Here is a 21401-nt window from a genome sequence, read left to right on the forward strand (position 1 = left end):
GCCTGAGTCGTGGTTTACCGGCTGCGCCGGGGAGGGACGCCGGGGTTTTTGAAGATTTGGAGCGCTGGCGGCGCGAAAGAACCTGGTCCCGGCACCTGATAGGGCGAAGTAATGTCATTGGAGGGATTTTCTGGGCTATCTGGGCCGGTCCACACGATCTAACTGATCCACCCGGTCCGGGTTTGCCGGTCGTTGATGCTGTGGCGGACGGACTTGTGTGCGGCCAACTAGACAGTTGCCGTATTGCGTTCATTTCGGTCGAATGGCTCTCCGGCGAATGCCGCGACTATTCATTGCGTATTGGGTCTTTCCCGGTGCAGATTCAAAATCTTTGCCGTAGATGCCTGGGTACTTGATCGGGGAACCTGCTGAGAGGTGTCGATACCCATGAACCCAGCTTTCCAACCAACCAACCGACTCTGCCCCCAACCAGCATCTTCAACGGGAATCGGCATCTCAATGTCTGTTACCGATTTCGACAAAGACCGGGCCTCAGGATTATTAGCCCAAGCCCGGAGAATCGCCCATGACTTTGACTTCCCAGCTGAGGACGTCCGACGCGCAACACTGCACTTCTTGAGGCAGCTTAGTCAGTCAACCTATCGCCGCCCCCCCCAATTGACTTACACGCACCGACTAACATGACCAAGATGAGGGACTCCAGCAAGATGGCACCTCACTATGTCAGATACCATCTTTTGTGACGAACCTCCCCAATGGCTCTGAGAAGGGAGTCTGTATGGCCATCGACCTCGGTGGGACCAACCTGCGAGTGTGCTCCGTCAACTTGAACGGGGATTCTACATACTCTCTCACCCAGTCCAAGGCGGTTATCCCAAGACATCTCATGACCGCACCTACCTACAGAGATCTGTTCAGGTTTATTGCCTTACAGACCAAGGCATTCTTGGCGGAACACCATCCCTCAGACTTGGAGGCATGGTCCCGTGTGCTGAAGGAGGGCAGTGTCACGGATGAGGAACGACAGAAGCACTGTAAAAGCCTGGGCTTCACCTTCAGTTTCACATTCGACCAACACGCCATCAACAAGGGAACGCTGCTCTACTGGACAAAGTCGTTCGACATCGCCGACGCGGTGGGCCGCGACCCCTGCGCGATGCTGCAAGAAGCCCTCGACGAACAGCAGCTGCCGCTGCTGGTCACCGCTCTCGCGAACGACACCGTCGGCACCCTGGCGGCCCGGGCCTACACGTCACCGGGGCGGTCCGGCAACGTCGTCGGCGCGATCTTCGGCACAGGAACCAATGGCGCGTACATGGAGCGCGTCTCCCGCATCACGAAACTGCACTCCAGAAAGGAGTTCCGCAACTCGGGGCCGGGTGCGGTGATGGCGCTGAACACGGAGTGGGGCGGCTTCGACAGCAAGCTCGAGGTGCTGCCGACGACAAAGTATGACCGTGAGCTGGATCGGGACTCTGTCAACCCGGACGACCAGCACTTCGAGAAGAGAGTGTCTGGCATGTATCTGGGCGAGATACTGAGGCGGATTCTCCTGGACTTGATCCAATCACGTCCGAGTCTTTTCGAACTCAAGATCTCCGAAACTTCTCTGATTCACGTGCCCGACAGCATCGACAGCTCACTCCTGTCTTCGGTTGTGAAGGACGAGACACTGGATCTGGAGCACGCACGGCACGAAATAGCAAGAGTCCTCGGCGCAGCCCATGTATCAACAGGCGACGCAAGAGCAATCAAGATTTTGTCCGAAGCCATTGGTCGGCGGTCGGCAAGGCTGTCCTCTGTCGCCATTGCCGGAGTGGCCCTTCAGTCCGGCGCCCTTGGGCCAAGAGCAGTTGAACAGCCTCTCGCACCGTCGTGGAACCTGGGCATCAACATTCTGACGCCCATTCTCTACGGTGTCCAGAGTCTCTGGAAACTCCTTGCGAGCTGGCTTCATGTCAAGATCCGAGTCACCGTTCCCAAAGGGGTAAACGCGAGCTCTTTTGGCAACTCGGGGGATCTACGTCCTACAGGGTTCATTGGCGAGGGCGAGGTTGTCGACATCGGCGTCGATGGATCCTTGATCGAGCATTTCCCCGACTTCGAGCTGCATATTCGAGAGGCTCTGAGAGGGATCCCCGAGCTTGGCGGACGTGGAGATGAGATGATCAGAATAGGGATGGCCAGAGATGGGAGCGGCGTCGGGGCTGCGCTGATTGCATGGGCGGCGAGATCGCAGTGACGTCTCAAAAGAGAGTATGAAAGGCTATGAACGAAAAAACATCTATAGAATACAGAAAGAAAGAAAACAACTTGTACCTAGTTGGCTTAAGAGCTCCTCACTATACCTTGTCCTCTGTTCTATCTGGGCAAGATGAACCATGATCGTTGGGCCCGACCAGACTCAGTGTGCAGTTTGCATTGACGTGATTCAAGGGGGCATATCCGCCAGGCAATTACTTCCTAAATTTGTTCAATAGAGATTAACCTTCTGAAAATCACAATCCTCTTCGGCTCAACGAAAAGACCTTCTGGAGACGATATCTGAATCCAAGTTCAGTCCTCTTCGTCCCTCGTGCTGGTCTGTCAGAGCTCAATGCCTTAATTTTAGTAATGAGAAATAAAAATGTGACAAGCTGTTAGTCCAAGTTGTCAGAACTCAAACGGCCTCCGCATGTGATCCATCATGTGATTTCACTCCATTATATTCATCCTTTCTAAGTTTTGATGACGTTCACTTGAATAACTTCCCCGCTCTAACCATCTACAGCTTCATTTCCCATCGTGCATCGGTCCACGGCCTTTGCCCTTGAAAAATACGACACTCATCTCTCTGAACATCAGACTAGTATCCGACAAACATGACACTTGAAGTCTTGGCGGATAAGATTCAGGGCCTAGCGCTCGACGACGCAGAGTGTCTACCGTTTTGTCCACCCGACGAAATCAAGCTGACTCTGGAGGGATCTGACAACATACCACGCCATTTGTTCCGAGTATTCACTCCGAAATCTGCTGGGATAACCGATGAATTTTGGACAAAGTCTCTTGATGCTAGACTTTCAGGTAAAGACCATAAAACGGATATCTTCGCTAGGGTCGATAAGCGCCATGTCGCAAAAATGATCAACAGCCATCTACGATGGTATCATTGCACGAGTGATAACCTGGTGTCCTGGTCAAGCTCGTTGCTTGTTGTACTCGTGTACATCTTCTACCTACAAGCTAGCACATGGGACGGATTGACGTTCGGCAACATCCATCTTTGCTCAACTTTTCGTGGAGACTTGGCAAATGAGGCTGAGGAGGGCGATTCAACAGATGATGATAGTCTCTAAACTACCCAGTTCATTGGTGGTAAGCGGCCAGAAAGCACAAGGTCTAAAGAAGATGACTTCAGGTCCGGCCTGCTGCTTTTCATTCATACTGTTTAATCTGCTCTATTCACAACGGATTGTCTTCTCAAAATGCACTTGATCTAAACTGCAGGACGGTCAATTCTCTGGATGCCATGATACCAAACCCCGGGCCGGACACTGATTTTAATAACCCAAAGACGGTACCGCCCACCAACGATTGTGAGACCGGACTTGCGGTTGACACGGAAAATTCGGGTGCGGATGGTGAGCATGGAGGAGATTATGGCAGGACGTACAAGCTTGGGAACGACTGGCCGGGGGGGTCTAATCCAAATTGTGCTTGGTCGATGTCAGTCGGGAGTGCGACAGGTTCTGACTTTGGTCGGCGTTACTGTTTGTTGTGTCTGATGTCTACTTGCATCTCACCTAGTTTTAACCTCACAGAAATACAGGACAAAAAAGGTCTAGAACCCAATGAATTGAGATTGTAACAATGCGCAAATCGGTGCTAAAACTGTTGTCCTCATCTCCGTGCAATAGATGACGACATGCAAAAATCAAAAACATGAGGTCGTGCCCGGGTTCGAACCGGGGTTGCCGGAATAGAAGATTTTGATGTGATCAAAATCCGGAGTGATTACCACTACACTACACAACCGATGTTATTTGTTGAAGGCACAGGCCACTTTGTTGTCTTATACACCGCAGAACTCAAGGAGCTCCCCACTTTCTTCTTGTGACCCCGCTCCCATGATGACTCATCAGTCGTTGATGTCCGCTCGTTGCGTGACACAAAATAGTCCACTCATTCATTGAGTTGTGCTGAAAGCAAGCAATCTCAAGCCAAAGGTACCTTTTCGCCTTAGACAGCAAACTGTTTATCGGCCACGTCAGTAAAACCACCCCTCAGAGGACAACGAGCAGGCCGCAGAAGTGCCATGCGGTGCCCTTTGACTAGATGCGTGGGTTCATCCTCTAGTAGAATGTCTCAAAACGGGCCAAATTTCGGGGCATCAAGAAAACTGCCTACTGCCTGGACGACACTGACACCACTCTTTACAACTACGTCGTCAAAGGGTACCATAACAATCCCTATTCGGCCAACCAGAGTCCAAAGAGGCCATCGGAATTCAGAAAGGGTTTCTTGTTTTTTTCGTTTCATTCTACCATATCGTGAAGGATAACTCAAATATGATTGAAGATAACTGAAACAAAATAGGCACGGGAAGGAGAAGGAGGGTGCCTCTAGGTTTTACAGGATATGGAACCAGCCAGACGAGTTGAAGGAGAATTCGAATCGGCTTGCAAACAACAACTTCGTCGGACAAGCAAGAGAAACAAAAGAAGAGAACACCGGTACGCTCCAGCAAGACCACTTCCGTCAAGTGCTCATTCGAGCCTGTACAGGAGAGTCCCGAATCCCAGCTGGTCGTACCCGCCGCTGTTCGGGCCGTAGTCTCCGCCACCACCCTCCAGGCCTCTGGCTTCCTTCACCGTATAATCGCGCATCTCCTCGGTCCAGGAAGCGTTCAGCCCCTTGATGACGCCATAGTGGGCGTAAAGCAGCTCCCACATAGGCCGGAGTTCTCCCCGCCCGGCCGCGCTGATGGCCGTCGCAGTGCCGTGGCTGTTGGTGAAGTTCGCAAAGGGGACGTCGTGTCCAAGGTTGTACTTTGCGACGTACTCCGAGCTGGTGGTGGGGTGGGTTTTCCTTCTCGTTAGTCAATGTTATTTCCATTGTGGTTCGTTCGTGCTGTCAAGGATGCGAACTCACCCCGCGAGAACCCTGTTGTTGAGGTAGGAGAACAAGTCGTCGCCCTGGTTGTACGACTGCTGGGCAAAGACGCCGAGGAGGGCAAAGTCCAACAGGGAGTGGCCCTGATCGCGCCCTGCCTCCTGGCCCTGGCCGAGCGTCTTGTTCGTTCCCGGCTCCGTGTGCAGCTTCCAGACGGCCTTCTCGATGGCCCCGTTGCCCGCCCCGTGCTTGAAGTAGTCGACCGCTTCGTTGTACATGGTCCTGTTGTCCGAGAGGATGCCGATGGCCTGCATCGTGCACATGTTGGCCAGGTCCCAGTTGGCCCAGTAGTGTTCGATGACGGCGCCGTTGTGGTTGACGAGGAAGTCGTGGTTCATCGGGTAGAAGACGCTCTCGAGCATCTCGATCACGGCCGGCAGCCCGTCCCACGCGGCCCACCCCCGGAGGATCTCGGCCGCGTTGGCGAGCTGGTATCCGTAGATGCCGCTGGCGAGGTACCTGTCCGAGGGCCCGTGGATGCGCTGGATCGTGCCGCTCCAGGCGTCGAGGATCCTGGCGGAGGCGTTGGCATGCGCCTCGTCGCCCGTGAGCCTCCAGTAGACGGCGTTGGTGTAGGCGGCGGCCGCGTCGCGGAAGAGGGAGGCGTAGTTCTGCGGTATGCACTCACGGCCCGGGCCGCCGCGGCAAACGACCTCCTTGGGACTCGGGGTGTAGCCAGCGTTGGCGCGAGCCGCGAGTTTGTCGAGGCCGGTGGTCCATGGTTCCTTGTTGGCGTCGAGGAATCCCGTGATACGGTTGAAATCCTCGGTCGTGTGTAGCAGTCCTGGATGTTTGAAAGTCGAACACTTTGCGCTCGCTTGTGAGACGAATAAGAGGGGTCCCAAGAGGGCAAAGAGGTGGCCGTAGAAGACGCTGAGCTTCATCTTGTCGTCGAGGAGTATCAAGGCTCCGGGCCACAAGCTGAAGAAAGTAAGAGATAGCGATGAATTCCACAGCCAAGAGCACGAGGATGAACTGAGTCGCCGTGGGGATTACAGCACTCCCATCCTGTTTATGCTCTAAACCTTGCCTTTCTTTCGGTTCTGGGAAATGATAGGAGCCCAACGTCGAACTTGAGAATCTCGGGACTTCTCCCAGTTACAACGAGAGATATGCATGGCTTTCTCAAAGAGGCCGACATGGCGTGGTCGCGGGAACCACGACAAAACTTTGACGGGCCCCTATTTAGGCCTCCATCGCGTCTGGTTCTGAGATTTAAGGGGCGTGTCAACCCAGGCTAGAGGGCTCATGTGTGGAGATGACCAGAGAGAGCCCAGTAGCCTAGCCGCTGATCCCCGGCAGATTTATTCCTTCGTCAGGGGTTACATCCCGGGTATTTACCCCAGATAAGGCGTCTGCCACAGCACCTCCCCCCATTTGAATTAGCTTGAGTGGTCGAGAAACGATTGGTATAGCGTTAGGTGGACAGCCAGCTCAAGACTCCCGATGGTTCACGACAATTAAACCGACAAAGGCGGCTCCGATACCTGCGCTTGGTGCATAGGAAGTCCTGCTGATAACGTCTACGTGTGTTGGTTCTTCTCCGGTACCATCGAATACATATCCTGAGGAGTTCTTAATTTATGGACTCTTATCTCTTGCTCTACGGCTGTTTACCGTAGAGAATGCCCTTTCCGATGTACGCCTTGCGTTCATCAACTATTACTATGAGGGTCCCTATCGTTATCTCCGCATTTATGGCTTGCTTTGACACAATTGCAACCGCTGCGTCTAGCAACCTGCTATCTGATGGCTCCTCATAAAACTTGTAGACGTCTCTCCTACACGCTGGACCCAGAGCACTGCAGGACAACGAAATCAATAGTCCTTTTTCTTCTTCTTTTTTTCTTCTCCTCCCCTTATTGTAGCACTGGATGATACGACCTCAATGCTACTGCGAGAGCACGTCCGCCAGTCGAGAGTGCGGTACTGGAGACATGGATACAAACAGTAACTCAGTGGGCTGTCAACCACGCCAGCGACAACGTAATGTTTCTGTGGTGTTGCTCATGCAAGGGCCTTATGGAGCAGGTGTGCCTCTAGAATGTCAGACAGACACTGGCACATTGCATAAGGGCTAGGTCGCATGTAGACTTTCTTGATTTGACATAGGGAGGAGATAAAAAGTTGTTGTAATCCTTCTGGCATGTCCGCCTAAGCCTTGACATAACTGTCCTCCAACAGAATATTCTAGCGAATGGTCTTGTGGCAAGCCAGAGCCTCGACACTTGGTTTGAGTTCAGGAAGACTTTTGATCCATTTGTCTTTTGCAATATCATTGAAGAACTGTCGGGTCTATGATGTCGACCATGTTCACGCCAGCCGCTGACTAAACACCCCTTCGCCCAGTTGTATGCTATTGTGATTTGCATTTTGCATCCGACGTGCATGGTCAAACTTGAGTCGTCCAATGATACACCCTGCAAGACGGACTGAGGTCTCGGAATGACTCCAAAGCACGCGCTGCAGCTGGTGACTGTTGCCAAGACCGACCTATTTCTAGTATAGAACATTCAACCTACAACATGTCGTCGATCTCCCCGAGGTAGCTTGCCACGCGGCAAAGAATGTGGAAGTTTTTGTTTTTGTTTGACGCCCACTACTATATGTTCCGGGGCTGACAAAATTACCCATCTTGGCTAGCGAACCACGGTCCATCGAACCATCATCCTTGAGGATAGGTTGGATGACGCACAACTATCCCTGTTCCATATCAATACGATGTAGGCATCCGTGTTAGCAATCAACTCTAATGGTTGTATTTGAGTCACTCCGCCAAGAGGAACGGACGATTCGGTGAGTGAACATCAAGGGAAAACCACTTTGATACTACGACGAGAGCGGATTAGTGATCGACGGGGGTGCGTTGAGAGTCGAGAGAGTGGAGTATGTCGGCCCTTCGGAACCAAAAGCGTAATAACGGGCAGAACGGGATATCTCAGGATCCCGAGGCCCACTTCTGTGCGGCATTACGACGTTGAATTGACGTTGTGCCATGACGACAAAGCCGCGGACTTTACAGGATCCGTCGGGCCCGTCTTCCAAACCTTGATCTCCGCTGCGTCTCGCGGGACCTACGGGACGGACCATCGAATGGCAAGGGTTCATCGAACGGCATTACTGGCTGTTGGCACGAAGCAGAGTTTCAGTCTCCTCCGCTGCGGGGGAACTGGTGACCAAATGCCGCCTTCTCCGCATCACAGCGTGACCGTCGTCATCTGAATAATTCATAAATGTCTCGCAGGTACACACACATTATCTCTGTCCATCCCAAGTCTTTCCGGATTCCCATCATTCCCTCAACAACACCGATCCCAGCCTACCTTTCTTTTTGATCATGGCGCAAGCGTTTGGCAAACTCCCCGGCGGAGTTCTCAAGACGCCCGAGGAGTTCACTCTTCGTGTCCCGGACCAGGACCTGGAGGAGTTCAAGCAGCTGTTAAAGCTGTCCAAGATTGGCCCCGAGACGTGGTACAACAAGCAGGAGGATGGCCGCTTTGGCGTCACCCGCGAATGGCTCATCAACGCGAAAGACGCCTGGCTGAAGTACGACTGGAGAAAGCAGGAAGACCGCATCAACTCATTCCCCAACTTCAAGTCCAAGGTCGAGAACGCGGACCTGGGCACCCTGGACATCCACTTCACCGCGCTCTTCTCGAACAAGAAAGACGCGGTCCCTGTCATCTTCATGCACGGCTGGCCTGGTTCGTTTCTTGAGTTCCTCCCGATGCTCGACTTGCTCGTGAGCAAGTATACCCCCGACACCCTGCCGTACCACGTCATCGTGCCCTCACTGCCTGGGTACGGACTTTCGGCGGACTCGGTTCCCTTGGACACGGAGACGACTGTGGAGTCCGTGACCGCTTCTCTCCATCAGCTGATGCTGGACATGGGATTCGGCGGAGGTTACGCCGCGCAAGGTGGCGATGTCGGGAGCTTCACGGCCAGACTCTTGTCCGGGTACAAGGAATGTAAAGCGTTCCATGGTGAGTGCTGTCAGCGGCGGACTTTTCAGGGACCAGTGGCTGACGAACATGCAGTGAACATGCTCTTCCCTGAAGAGCGAGACATAGCCGGCGGCACCGACGGGCTGTCGCCTCAAGATCTGGAGCGATTGCAGAGGGGGCGGGCCTGGGGCTCAACCGGGAACGGGTACGCGGTGGAACACGGGACGAGGCCGGCGACCATTGGATTAGTCCTGTCTGCCAGCCCGCTCGCGCTGCTGGCTTGGTGAGTTTCAGGCTTTGCGTGAATTCGTACACGGCGCTCACTGCTGACCTATTGAAGGATCGGAGAGAAGTACTTGGAGTGGGTAGACGCACGTTACCCTCTTCAGCTGGAGACCATTCTCGAGTTGGTCGGCTTGTACTGGTTCACGTCCACATTCCCGAGGAGCCTCTACCCGTACCGGCCATTGGCAGAAGGCTTGGCCTCTGGGAAGCCTATGCCGATTCCCACTTCGAAAGAAACCCCATTCGGATACTCGGCCTTTCACAGCGAGATTAGCTACATGCCGAAGCAATGGGCAGAGAAGTCTTACCCGAATCTCAAGTTTTATCGAAAGCAAGACAAGGTAGGAAACGGGAGGCTCGGTAGCATTAAATCACTTTTTTTGCGGTGCTGACAGTTTCCTCTTTTTAGGGCGGTCACTTTGCTGCACTTGAGCAGCCGGAGACATTCTTGCAGGATATCGAGGATTTCCTCGCATCGGTACAGGTCGTGTCTAGTTAAAGATGTGGCTGGACATCTCGGTAGTGTCTTGACTAGGTGACAGGCAGGGAGACTTCAACCTGACGGCAATCAGAAAATGTACGTGATCGAGAAATATCACCTTGATGAACTTGCAAGGCTTGTTTAGGTTAAACGGTGGTGCTTCGGTTTAATACAATCTCACTTCCGGTAACCCCGCATCCACGTCCGTCCGTCCGTATTAGAACACCCTCTGCCATCTTTGACGTCGTATACCGCTTCCGCTGCTATCAGACCGTGCCCTTGAAGAACTTATCCAGTCGCCACTCATCAATGTCATAAGCTGATATACTTAGCGGAACAACTAAAAAGATGATGGGTACTCGAGAGGCCGGTAAATTTCGTCCACCGTCGAAAGCATCTTGCCGCAACCAGACGGTGTCTCAGTCTACTGATCTTGCCCCCTCCCCCGGAGCACCCGCGCATGATGTGTCAGTCTACACTCATCGTTTTATATAAGTGATGACTGTACGCTGCTTATGTTCCTCGACATGGTCGTAAGGGCCCGGTGAGAGGGGCTTCTGGGAGTAAGCCGTGACTGCATCTGTCGCGACAAAGCGTGTATACCTCCTTCTTCGCTGCCAATAACTGTAAGGAGCAGTCTCGTGAGCATCTATCATTTCAAGAAAGAGAGAAAGAAAGACAGAAGACTAGGGAGGAGGGGGGATGGGGGAGCTTACATGCAAATGCCAATGGCACCAGCCAACAGGGCGACGCCAGCGCCGATGCTAACACCAACGATGACCTTCTTGTCAACGCCTCCGATCTCGCCCTTCAACACGTCGGCAGGGTTGGTGCCGGTGCCAATGACAGAGACGACCGGAGTGAAGGCCTTCGGGACTCCGCTGGTCGATGTCAACGACTCGGCGCCGGATCCGAAGTCCACCACCTCTTGGACAACAGCCTGCGTCGCGGCCGGAAAGGTCGCCTTCACCCCGGCCGCGATGGCGGTGACGAAGGTCTCGGTCGCCACGAACTTGCGCAGCGTCTGCAGCTGAGGCGGGCAGTTGACGAGGCCCGTCGTCAGGCACTCGATCCCCGTGTACGTGACCTTCTTGCTCAGCGTCGTCGTCGTCAGCTCCTCGTCTCCCTCGGCCCTTGTCGAGGCGGCGGTGGTGGTGATGGACGATACGCTCGCCACCGTCGTGATTGGGGGCGGCGCCCGCCGGCTGGCGCAGCCATCGGCGAGGGTCGTGTAGAAAATGGGAATCTGGGTGTTGGGCACGGGGCCCCAGATGCGGTCGCCGATTTGCACCGACGCGCCGGCGGCGGCGCCCAGGGCGAACTGGTAGGCGTTGACGGCGCGGAGCAGACAGCCGCCGCCGTCGCCGTCCGCCGGGTCGGGCGACGAGAGGGCCGTGACGTTGGTGCTCAGCTCGGCGATGTTGGCGTAGACGCCGACCTGGATCCCAGCCGAGGCGCCGGGGATCTTGATCTCCTGGTCGAAGATCTCGAGCTCGGTGCTGTCGACGGGAGACGAGATCTCGATGCCGGCGCTGATGCCGACCCGGAGAATCGCTTTCAGCGCGGCGCCTGCGCTCTCGATGACGACTGGCAGAAACTCGAACTGGCCGCCGTTGCTGGAAAAGGGCCATTGTTAGTGGGGGGAGATGTGGGAGTAGGAATGTTGCTTCCGACAACGTACAAGTTCACACTCGAGACGTTCTTGGAGAACAGGGCTATGTCGAAGCCGACGCCGTCGTCCATCCTGATGTGGAACCCGCTGCTCATCTGAATCTCACTCTCGACGCTCAAGATGAGATCCACCGCGAACACAACCCCCAGAAGCAGGTCATTGCCGATTTTGGACCCCAGGGGCGTCGTCGAGGTGTACAAGTTGAGCGTGTACATCAGGCCGGCAGAGAGGGTGGTGTCGAGCTGCATGTACAGCTCGAGATCGTCGAACCCGAACCCGAGCCTCGCGGACGGGAACGCGGGGACGTCGACATCAAAGGTGATGTTCAGGGGCGGGAAGTCAAAGTCGTCGGCGTCCAGGCCGTCGGCCAGCTTCTTGGCGACTCCGGAAACGTAGTCCTTGGCGTACGTCGTGATGTTGTCGAAGGTCTCCTCGAACTCGTTCCCGATGTCCTTGGCCACCTGGGTCGCGTTGAAGGTGCCGTCCACTGTGAGATGGGCGCTCGCCCTGCCCTTGATGTAGCATCTCGTGCAGACGATCTTGATGCCGCCCTGCGCCGAGACGTCGGCTTTTCCGGCCTCTCCCGAGTGTTCACTTTGCAGAGCTAGCGTCAGTAGTTGTCGTTGTTACGCTTGGCGGTAACGAGACTGGAGCGGCTTACAATCTGAAGAGGACGGCGTTGTTGAAGCTTTTGTCCAGTGATGTGCTGTTGCTGAACTTTGCTTCCCTGCCTTGGACCCTGGCATGGTATAGATATCGCCGAATCGCCCGTAGCGTATCCGAGGTTGTCTTGCCAGGACTGTTTCGCACTGCGACTTCCACAGGACTCTGACTCGCAGTGACGGCGCAGAATAGAGTAAGTGCCCAGAGCAGGGAAAAGAGTCGGTAGAACATCATTAGTCGTTGGTTTGGTAGAAGAAAATGCATTATAGATTCCCCAAAAGGCGAGAACCGGAGGAGTTCGCTCCCATTATGAATGCTTCAGCTCAGTGTCTCTTTTCCTTGGTTTGATGTGCACACGAAGGATCCTCCGTCCTGTTAGATGGCCACGAGCCGGGACTCCAAAAATAAAATAAAATAAAATGACTAGGCTCGTGCGGTTGGTTTGGCCGACGAGATCGGCCCCCAACGTTGTGTGGCGTCTCGTCGTAACGCAGGGGCCGAACAGCAACGGTGGCTGCATGACTGGGAATGGGGGTTGAATCCTTGGATCCTGCGGCTTCACGATAACAAGAAGACAAGATGCAGGCGTAAAGAGTCTGGTGATCCAGCCCCGTGTAATGACCAGGATCAGGATCAACTCATCTGGCGCTGTTCACAACTGCCTACGTACATCTCAAGATCCAGCGCAAACACTTTCCCAATGTGAGTTACCAAGAAACGCCTCGGAGTTGTAGTATAGAGCAATCAACAGACAACAGCTATCGGACCCAAAAAAAGGGCTGGCTTGCAAGTTGGCTTCACAGAGTTGGACATTAACGTCGACAGACAGTGAGCACAGCTGAAACTCTGTTGGTAGGGAACAGACCCGTTGGGCCTCTTGGCTTGAATATCCCGACCAACCCGCAAAAGATGGATGGCCTCCTCGAGGCTTCAAGGCACGCAAATAGAACAGAACAGCACAGCAACAACAAGACGGGCGGGCGCTGTCCAGGACCGAACCCCCCACGTTGTTGTGCTGGCTGCAGCGAACTGCGACGAGAACCCCCGCAGACGCAGGATAGATGCGCGTTTCAGGCCGTCTTTTCGAACCGGTTTGCATGTTGGTCACTGAGTCGTGACCAACGCGCAACGCGCAGAGAACTCTCTTTTCCGAGCAGCAATGATGACATTACTGGATGATCTCCAACCATTCGTTCAGAACATTGGTCCGCCACCCCTCCTCAGTTGGGTTGTCGTGGAGTCGGCTACGAGGCTGCGACGGCTTTGGAACCTGCGGGCAGATCAAAGACCTTGCCCGGGTTCATGATCCATCTGAAATCTGGTCAGTAGGGAGGAGGGCATGCATGATGGATGAAATGCGAGTTTGTGGACAGGCTTACTTGGGATCTACCGCCTGTTTCAACGTCTTCATCAAGTCGATCGCATCACCACCGAGTTCGTCCACAAGGCAGTCCTTGAACTCGCGTCAGCTGGGATTGATAATTAATGTGAATTTCGACAGCCGGGAGCCCAACTCACCTTTTTTCCAATGCCAATTGCGTGTTCCCCCTGTGGCCGTCGGATCAGCAACAACAGACATCACAACGGCGGCAAGCAAAGCACTCGCTACTCACCGAAACCGTCCCCTCCATCTCCAGAGCCCGGCTCATCATGTCGTGGACGCACTTGGCGACCGCGGCCCGCTGTCCCTCGTTTTTGGGGTCGTACATGACGGCCTGGTGGAAGTTGCCGTCGCCGACGTGGCCGATGACGCTCGCGAACAGGCCCAGCTTCCCAGAGTCCTCCTTTGATAAGGCTTGGTGAACGCCGTCAGAGACCGATATATATACAACAGCCAAGGGGGGGGTGGGGAATGAGCCGGAGAAACTCACTAATGATCTCGGCCAGTCTCGAGATCGGCACCGCCACGTCGGTGGACCACAGCGAGTACCCCTCGGGTTTGATGGAGGTCATTGTCCACAAGGCCTCCTTTCTCGCGGCCCAGAGGTCGGCCTCCTCCTGTTTGTCTTTGGCGAAGAAGATGTTGCGCGGGTTGAACGGCTGCACGATGTCCTTGACGCGAGATATATCCCCCTTGATCCCATCGGTTGTGCCCGAGAACCTAGACCACATCGAAACGACGCATTAGCTGTTGAAGGTGAACTGGAGCTGTTTGAACGAAATCAAACGTGGGCGGGAAAGAGAGAGAGAACGTCAAGCGAAAGACTCACTTCAGGAAAAGGGTCGGCTTCTCATCCCACGCCGTCTTCCTGACGGCCGCACTGCCGTGGCGGTTGATGACCTGCATCTGCACCTCGTCCATGAACTCGAGCGCGCCCAGCAGGATGCCCGAGCGGATCAGCCCCGTCGCCGCCCTCGCCGCGTCGTCGATGGTCGGAAACGACACGACGGCGACGCCCGTGTTCTGCGGCACGACGGCCAGCTTCAGCGTCACCTCGGTGACCAGGCCCAGGGTGCCCTCGGCGCCGACGAAGAGCGAGGTGAGGTTGTAGCCGGCCGAGCTCTTGCGCGGGCGGCGCCTCGTCTTGACGACGCGGCCGTCGGCGAGCACGACGGTGAGGTTGACGACCCAATCCTTCATTGTGCCGTAGCGGAAGGCGTTGGTGCCGCTGCAGTTGGTCGAGACCATGCCGCCGACCATGGCCGTTGGCGAGGGGTCCAGCGGGAGGAAGAGGCCCGCGTCTTGAATGGTCTTGTTGAGCGTCACCCAGTTCACGCCGGGCTGGACGACGACGTCCATGCTAGGGCAGTGAGAGGTTAGAGAAAAATGCAACGTGCTATGGAGGGAGAGGATGTGGTAGGGGAGGGAGGGGTAAATCAATACTCGTCGGGGTGGAAAGCGATGATCTTGTCCATGTGCACAAAGTCGATGCAAATCCCGCTGTAGGGCGATGAGAAGCTGCCCTCGACCGAGGATCCGGCACCGAACGGCACTTGAAAAACGTCAGTCTCCCGAAAAGCCATGTGTTCATCCATAAAACAGAACAGTAAACGAGGGTCACGCTACGCGAGGGGGTCAGCTTACCCATCGGCACGTTGTGCTTGTTGCAAATCATGGCGATCTGGGAGACCTCCTCCGTCGTCCTGGGATAGACAATGGCCACTGGTCGACCGCTCGAGTTGGACGTTGACCAGTCCGAGTGGCCATGCAGCTCAATCTCGTCCTCGTCGAAGCTGAGCGCGTCGTCGCCCAGGGCATTCGAGATTTCTTTAGCCGCCTGCACACGTTTCAGTATCTGTGATGAAAGCGGCGGCAAGGCTTTCCAGTTGACTTACAAGCAGCATATACTTCCGGTCTGCAAAGTCTACCTGAGAAAGCTTGCCTTGAGAAGCTGTGTCTAAGCCGGGTGCACCGGATCGTCCGAGCAGATATCCGGCCAAGAGGGGAATGGCGCCGAGAGCCAGCAGCTGAAGGGGTATGAACCGATGACTCTTCCTAGACGATTCAGAAGAAGTCGATTGAATGAACCTGGGATGGGCCGATTGGCACGCTGGCCCATACTGGGTGAGGACTGGACGACGCGTCAGGTTCCGGCAGGGATGAGGCGCACTCCTCAGCAGAGAGGCAGAGCGCGTAGAGGCACGGAAAGCCATGGCGATTGGATCAGAGCAAGGCTCGAACTATGAAGTATCGACGGTGAATCAACAACTAGAGGCCAGATACCTGGTGGTATCTGTGAACGCGTGTTGCTCAACTGCCGACGCGGTGGCTGGGAAAGCGGCGCCGGCAACGAAGCCGCGGGCTTTTGGAGAAGACGACGTCGACAATGATGGCTCAGAGTGGACTGACCGCCGAGAACAGACGGGAAACACCGTGGGATAAGGGCGATTATCGGGGTCAAGCTTGTGGAAGTTGAGGATGACAAGAAAGACGGCGACGCGAAACCCGGAATTGAGAGGGGGGACTTCGGCTCCGGAAACCGGGGGGAAGAATTGGGCCGAGGCAAGCCGGCCCCTCCCCCGAGATGCCGACATGGCCTACCGTGATCCGACGAAAGAGGGTCGTGTCTATGTCTACTCTTCTATTACGCAGAGACGGGAGTTTCAGGTTGGTTGAGTTGAATAACTATTGCACTCTTTCCATTTGTAACTCAGACCGACGTCAACTCAGAAGAGTGTAATTGTAAACTAAACTGGGGACAAAGTCTATCGTGTCGACTCCAGCAAAAGACACGGTCGCGCTATCAGACCAAAGGATTTCACGAACACACAACACCTGATGAGTCACTTCTGACGTTACGTGCTCCCTATACACTTGAACCATCAATCCCAGTGCCGCCATCGTCAACACCACTCAGTCAAGTCTCACTTCACCAACCCCAATACCATAATTCCATCAAGAACCCCGAACGACGATGCCGTCCACCGACATTACATTCACAACCCTCCCCAGATCCCACTCGGATCCCTCCAAGTTCCACCGCCTTACGACCCTCTACAAGTCCTTCCGTCTCCTCTCCCTCCGCCTCTCCCCGGAATCCTTCGGCTCGTCCTACGCCCGCGAAGTCGCCTTCCCCTGGGACACATGGACGTCGCGTCTCTCCAATCCGCTGGCCACGACCATCGTCGCCTACAAATCCACATCGTCCTTCGACCCAGCCCCGGAAATCGAACCCGCTCCGGCCGGCGTCCCAGCGACCCCAGACAACGTCAACCTCGACGCGGCTCTCAGCGCGGAATGGCTCGCCTCCCTAACGATAATAGGCCCCCTGGACACCGCGGCCCTCGCGACGTCCCTCCACCTGGACCCCGACCTCGTCGACCTCGGCTCGTCGCAGGAGACGGGCACAGAGACAGACACGGAGACGCCGACGAGGCAGCAGCACATCCTCAACGGCATGTACGTCGTCCCCTCCGCGCGGGGCGAGAAGCTGGGCATCCGGATCCTGGAGCACGTCAAGGACCTGGTCGCCTCCGAGGCGAGATCGCAGGGCCGGGGGGCGCGCATCTCGCTGATCGTCGACTACGACAACGCGGCGGCGAGGAAGACGTATGAGAGGTGCGGATTCGAGGTCGTGCACCGGTATTGGTTTGGCGACTATCGTGAGGGCAGGGGGGCGAGGACGGAGGCGGCGGTCATGGTGCTTGATATTGGCTGTGAGGTTAAACGGCATGTCACGGACAACTTGACCTGAGGTCAGATGGCAAAAGGTTTTTTATCAATCAGTCAAACGGTGGGAAGCAAGGATTCATGGTGTGTTTTCATCTATTCGCACTGCTAACAATACCAAGCAAAGTCTTATGGTCGTCGTATCATCATCATTTTCTTCCAGTATCAAGTGTGTCATCCAGCAGCCCCCTCAGCAACACAAGGTAGCCCAGACCCAAGTCAAGAGATCTTTCCGTAACTCAATTCTATCCCAGTCTCTCCAATCGCAACTCTGTCCCCCCCCCGCTAGTCGTCCGAACCATCTCAGAAGAAGCGCTTAACCGCATCCATAACATCCCCAGTCTTGTCTCCCAGCTCGGTGTTCAGCCAGGCCATGGCCTTCTCCTCCATCATCTCCCAGCTGTCCCGCTCGTGCGCCAGGTTCTTCCGCAGGAAGGCGACGACGGCGACAGTCAACATCAGAACCGGGCTGAACCGATTTCCGACCACGTCGACCACCGCGGGCCGGAGGTCCCGTTCGGATACGCCGAGGAGGCTCATCAGCCCGTCCGAGTACGTCCAGAAGCCGCTGGAGTGCTGCACCGAGACGATGGCCTCGAACTTGGCGGTCGTGGACGCGGTGTCGGGCGGGAAAGAGGCGGCCGCGGGAGCGGGAGCGGGAGGAGGAGGAGGAGGAGGAGTGGCCGGCTTGGGGCTCGAGGACTCCTCACACTCGACGCCGTCATCAGCTGCAGCGATATTCTGCTGCATGGCGATGGGACGCACGGGATCACTGGCCGCAAAACTGCGAAAGTGTTCCGCGTCAGGGACCGCGGCCGAGGCGAAGACGCCTCCGCCCGTACTTGGGCCGCCGAACGCGACTGATCTGGACGGCGGAGTGTAGCTCATCGAGCTGAAAGCCGAACCCGAGTTCGACTGCAGCGCCGAGGAGCCGAACATCATCGGTGTCCACGACGAAAGCGGAGGCGTCCGAGTCATCACTCTCTTGGCGGGCATGCCTTTTCTGCACAAAGGGACGGGTGCCGAGTTATCGGCGGGCGGAAATCCAAAGTGGATCGACGACGACGCCGACGCCGTGGACGCCTTGGAGTACAACTTCGACTTGGAGGACGACCTCTTCGTAGTTTGGACTCGGGCCCTGTCCGCGGCCAGCTCTCGATCCTCGACGCTGACCGCGTTGTCCAGGTCGTCGACGGCGACGAAGGAGCACCACTTGCCGCCGACCTGGAACTGCACGCCGAGCCGGACGGCCTCCCGCTCCACCATTCCGGGGAACCGGCCCGGGTGGACCTTGCTGAGGAGCCGGCCGTCTTTGCTGCTCTTGGCGTGGTAGATCCAGCCGCGGCCCTCCTCGAGCTCCTGGACGGCCTTGCGGGCCGCCAGCTGGTGGATCGTCTCACCCTTGTCCGGAAGGACCGCGATGGGGATCCGGAGCTCCAGCGGCCCCTGAGTGGACGTGCCGCGGAGGATGAGGGACTCGGGCGTCTTGTCCCTCAGCTCGCGGTCGGGCGAGAGGAGGAGGTAGACGCTGTTGCGGCTGTGGGGGAAGAAGGGCGAGATCTGGAAGGGCGCCTGGAGCACCTTGGGCGGCTTGACGGCGGAGATGTGCGAGAAGCGATCCGTTCCGGTGCCGTCATCGGCGGCGTCATCCATGCCCGCGTCTTCCCCATCTGAGGCGGCGTCGTCAAAGAGCGAAATGGGCTTCTTCGGCTCGACGAGGGGAGGGACGACTCCCTGATCGAGGGGCTTGAGCAGATCATCAGTCGAGACGATGTCAAAGTCGTCCTCGGGCTCCGTCTCCGACTCGGCGTCGGCATACTTGAGCTCCAGGGTGTAGTCGGTGACGTGGGGCGTGAGGGCGCCCTTGAGCATGCGCACCACCTTGCCCGTCATCTTCTCCTTGTGGGAGACGCACTGCGAGAAGCCGTTGCCGGCGCGGGCGACGCCCTCGACGAGGGAGTGGCTGACGTCCCGGCCGACGCCGAGCGTGAAGAGGCGGATGGCGCCCTTGGACTCCCGCACGTGGTCGCCGACGAGGCCGAAGAGCCCCTGCTCGCCCCAGACCTCGCCGTCCGTTAGCAAAAACACCTCGAGGTCGAGGTCGACGTGGCGGCGCCTGAAGGTCTGCTCGATGGGCTGGCGGATCTCGGTGCCGCCAAAGTCGGCCGCGAAGGTGTCGACGTGCCGCATGGCGGCCTCGAGCGTGTTCTGGTCGTACGTCACCGACTTGTCGAACAGGAACGAGTGCTCCGAGCCGAAGCTGCAGATGTTGAACATGGCGCCGACGGGCAGGGACTTGAGGAACACCCGGAGCGCGTCCCGGAGGTCCGTCATCCTGGTGCCTTGCATCGAGCCGGAGCGGTCGCAGATGAAGACGACCTCGGGCTTGGTGGCGGCCATCTTGAACCGGGGCACTAGCGTCGCCATGAGGGCCTGCTGGTGCGGGATGGTCGGGTGCGTCTCGAGGACGGCGACCGGGTTCGACGTGTTCGTCGCGATGACCTGAACGATAAAGTCCCTGTCGAGCCGCGCGGTGCCGAGCGAGAGCGTGGCGGACGCCAGCTGAAGGGACGGCGCGGCGTCGGCCTTGGTGGTCGAGGTCGAGCCGATCGAGACGGCGATGGGGTGCGAGGGCGACTGGATCGACTTGATGACGCTGCCGGCCGGCACCTCGGCGTCGACGACGATGGTGATGCCGTCCTGGGCCGCGGACAAGTTGGCGGGCCTGTCGAGCAAGGTACCCGGGTAGGAGCCGTATCGCGGGGCGATGGTGGTCGGGATGGTGAGTCTGATGCCGTCGACCCCGGCGTCGTGCTTCAGCTCGCCGAGATACTCGATCTCGACGGCGACCTCGGCGGCCGGCGGCACATTGGCGACGCTGGAGGTGAAGACGTCGCTCGCGTCCGGCAGCTGCTCGAGGATGCCGGCGGTCTTGCCCTTGGCGACGGCGTTGTCGTACGTCCGGCGGGCCGTGTTCGTCTCCTGGACGACGCCGCGGATGACGCGGTCCTTGTTGACGGTGCAGGTGAAGGCGACGACCGAGACGCCGTCGTACAGCGGGAAGGTGTAGCGGAGCTCGGGGATGGACGCGTCGGCAGAAGGGTTCACGAAGGTCTGGGTGAGGGTGGACCGCGAGGTCGAGGCGACGATGCGGGCGTGGACGGACTGGGACAGCATCGGCAGATATCGGCGCGGGTATGAGTGGCTTCCGAGGCTTGGGTAGTTTTGGGTTGTGTCGAGGTAGTAGAGCCCGCAGACGTGGGTGTTTCTGCGGTTGTTGTTGTTGTTGTTGAGATGAGAAACGGGCTGGCCGAAGTGGCCGCCGGGCGAGGGACCGAAGACCATGATGGGCGGTTGGTTGGTCTCTCGGGGTTATGAGAGGGTGGCAGGATCCAGGTGAGGGGTCTGATGTCGTGGTGTTGTGTGATGTGTGATGTGTGATGTGTAATGTGTGATTTGGGTGATTTGGGTGATATCACTGGTGTCTGTGTTGTTGACTAACACCGTCTTGTGTTGATGCGTCCAGATGGGATTAAGACGAGAATGAGAGTGGATGAGATGGGTGAGTTGAGTAGAGTAGGTGTTGGAGGAGCAAGGGAGATTCCCAGACTACTTATACATATCCATCTTGAATGCTGCTGCCGGCGAGAGAGACGGACGCCTTCACTTTCACTCTCACTCTTACTCTTTTACTCTTACTCTCATCTCAGTCTGCCTTGGCCTGTTTGTCATCATCAAGAGAAAGAAAGGGCAGGCAACTCAGGCAACTGCTTGCTTGGTTAGAGGAACCAATCAGCGACGGTCCTGCACCCAAAGGCCGGCTCTAATTGGCTGGTGTGGTCTGTGCACTGGCTGCCTGAGGGGAGGGGCCGAGCGCTAGCATTGGTCCGCAGTCTCCACTCATCCCGTAATGTCCACTATTGACTCCACTTTTCTCCTGTTGACCATCAGTTTTGCGCCGCTGCGTATTCCGGCCTTAGGGATTTCGCTTCCAACACTTCGTCTTGACCCTGACTGCAATGCATGTCTGCTTTGTAATACAGAACAAGCTTCATCCTGTTTTGTTGTTGTATTCTTTTCTTTATCTGTTACTCTCTTCCATACAATGAATCGTCTTTTACAGGCATA

At 56.5% G+C, this 21401-nt stretch overlaps 8 protein-coding genes across 8 annotated transcripts; 4 read left to right on the forward strand and 4 right to left on the reverse strand.

Annotated features, from left to right (window-relative positions):
- Nucleotides 1-459: 459 nt before the first annotated feature.
- Nucleotides 460-2203, forward strand: CDEST_04270 (Putative hexokinase, ATPase, nucleotide binding domain-containing protein; the record flags this gene model as incomplete). Its single annotated transcript, XM_062920429.1, has 2 exons — nucleotides 460-589; nucleotides 651-2203. 2 exons carry the CDS (start codon nucleotides 460-462, stop codon nucleotides 2201-2203), a joined length of 1683 nt encoding a protein of 560 aa, XP_062776480.1.
- A 619-nt stretch (nucleotides 2204-2822) lies between these two features.
- On the forward strand, nucleotides 2823-3299 carry CDEST_04271 (uncharacterized protein; the record flags this gene model as incomplete). Its single annotated transcript, XM_062920430.1, has 1 exon — nucleotides 2823-3299. One exon carries the CDS (start codon nucleotides 2823-2825, stop codon nucleotides 3297-3299), a length of 477 nt encoding a protein of 158 aa, XP_062776481.1.
- An 863-nt stretch (nucleotides 3300-4162) lies between these two features.
- CDEST_04272 (Putative alginate lyase domain-containing protein) lies at nucleotides 4163-6314 on the reverse strand. Its single transcript, XM_062920431.1, has 2 exons — nucleotides 5095-6314; nucleotides 4163-5031 (listed from the first exon to the last, which is right to left on the reverse strand). The coding sequence occupies exons 1-2, from the start codon at nucleotides 5997-5999 to the stop codon at nucleotides 4710-4712; spliced, it is 1227 nt and encodes a 408-aa protein (XP_062776482.1). The 5' UTR covers nucleotides 6000-6314; the 3' UTR covers nucleotides 4163-4709.
- Nucleotides 6315-8164: 1850 nt separating this feature from the next.
- Nucleotides 8165-9917, forward strand: CDEST_04273 (Putative epoxide hydrolase, alpha/Beta hydrolase). Its single transcript, XM_062920432.1, has 4 exons — nucleotides 8165-9101; nucleotides 9156-9345; nucleotides 9403-9688; nucleotides 9757-9917. The coding sequence occupies exons 1-4, from the start codon at nucleotides 8453-8455 to the stop codon at nucleotides 9844-9846; spliced, it is 1215 nt and encodes a 404-aa protein (XP_062776483.1). The 5' UTR covers nucleotides 8165-8452; the 3' UTR covers nucleotides 9847-9917.
- A 623-nt stretch (nucleotides 9918-10540) lies between these two features.
- On the reverse strand, nucleotides 10541-12397 carry CDEST_04274 (uncharacterized protein; the record flags this gene model as incomplete). The annotated part of the gene is made up of 3 exons (XM_062920433.1): nucleotides 10541-11444; nucleotides 11510-12094; nucleotides 12162-12397. 3 exons carry the CDS (start codon nucleotides 12395-12397, stop codon nucleotides 10541-10543), a joined length of 1725 nt encoding a protein of 574 aa, XP_062776484.1.
- Nucleotides 12398-12744: 347 nt separating this feature from the next.
- On the reverse strand, nucleotides 12745-16022 carry CDEST_04275 (Putative FAD-binding oxidoreductase/transferase, type 4, FAD-linked oxidase-like protein). Its single transcript, XM_062920434.1, has 9 exons — nucleotides 15440-16022; nucleotides 15189-15381; nucleotides 14988-15096; nucleotides 14374-14904; nucleotides 14035-14264; nucleotides 13777-13958; nucleotides 13682-13711; nucleotides 13543-13616; nucleotides 12745-13474 (listed from the first exon to the last, which is right to left on the reverse strand). Exons 1-9 carry the CDS (start codon nucleotides 15755-15757, stop codon nucleotides 13408-13410), a joined length of 1734 nt encoding a protein of 577 aa, XP_062776485.1. The 5' UTR covers nucleotides 15758-16022; the 3' UTR covers nucleotides 12745-13407.
- Nucleotides 16023-16448: 426 nt separating this feature from the next.
- CDEST_04276 (Putative GNAT domain, acyl-CoA N-acyltransferase) lies at nucleotides 16449-17572 on the forward strand. The gene has a single exon (XM_062920435.1). The coding sequence runs from the start codon at nucleotides 16519-16521 to the stop codon at nucleotides 17296-17298; it is 780 nt and encodes a 259-aa protein (XP_062776486.1). The 5' UTR covers nucleotides 16449-16518; the 3' UTR covers nucleotides 17299-17572.
- A 4-nt stretch (nucleotides 17573-17576) lies between these two features.
- CDEST_04277 (Putative von Willebrand factor, type A, VIT domain, von Willebrand factor A-like domain superfamily) lies at nucleotides 17577-20618 on the reverse strand (the record flags this gene model as incomplete). Its single annotated transcript, XM_062920436.1, has 1 exon — nucleotides 17577-20618. One exon carries the CDS (start codon nucleotides 20616-20618, stop codon nucleotides 17577-17579), a length of 3042 nt encoding a protein of 1013 aa, XP_062776487.1.
- Nucleotides 20619-21401: the final 783 nt, after the last annotated feature.

The sequence above is a fragment of the Colletotrichum destructivum genome, chromosome 3, assembly GCF_034447905.1.
Source record: "Colletotrichum destructivum chromosome 3, complete sequence".
NCBI classification, from domain to species: Eukaryota; Fungi; Ascomycota; class Sordariomycetes; order Glomerellales; family Glomerellaceae; genus Colletotrichum; species Colletotrichum destructivum.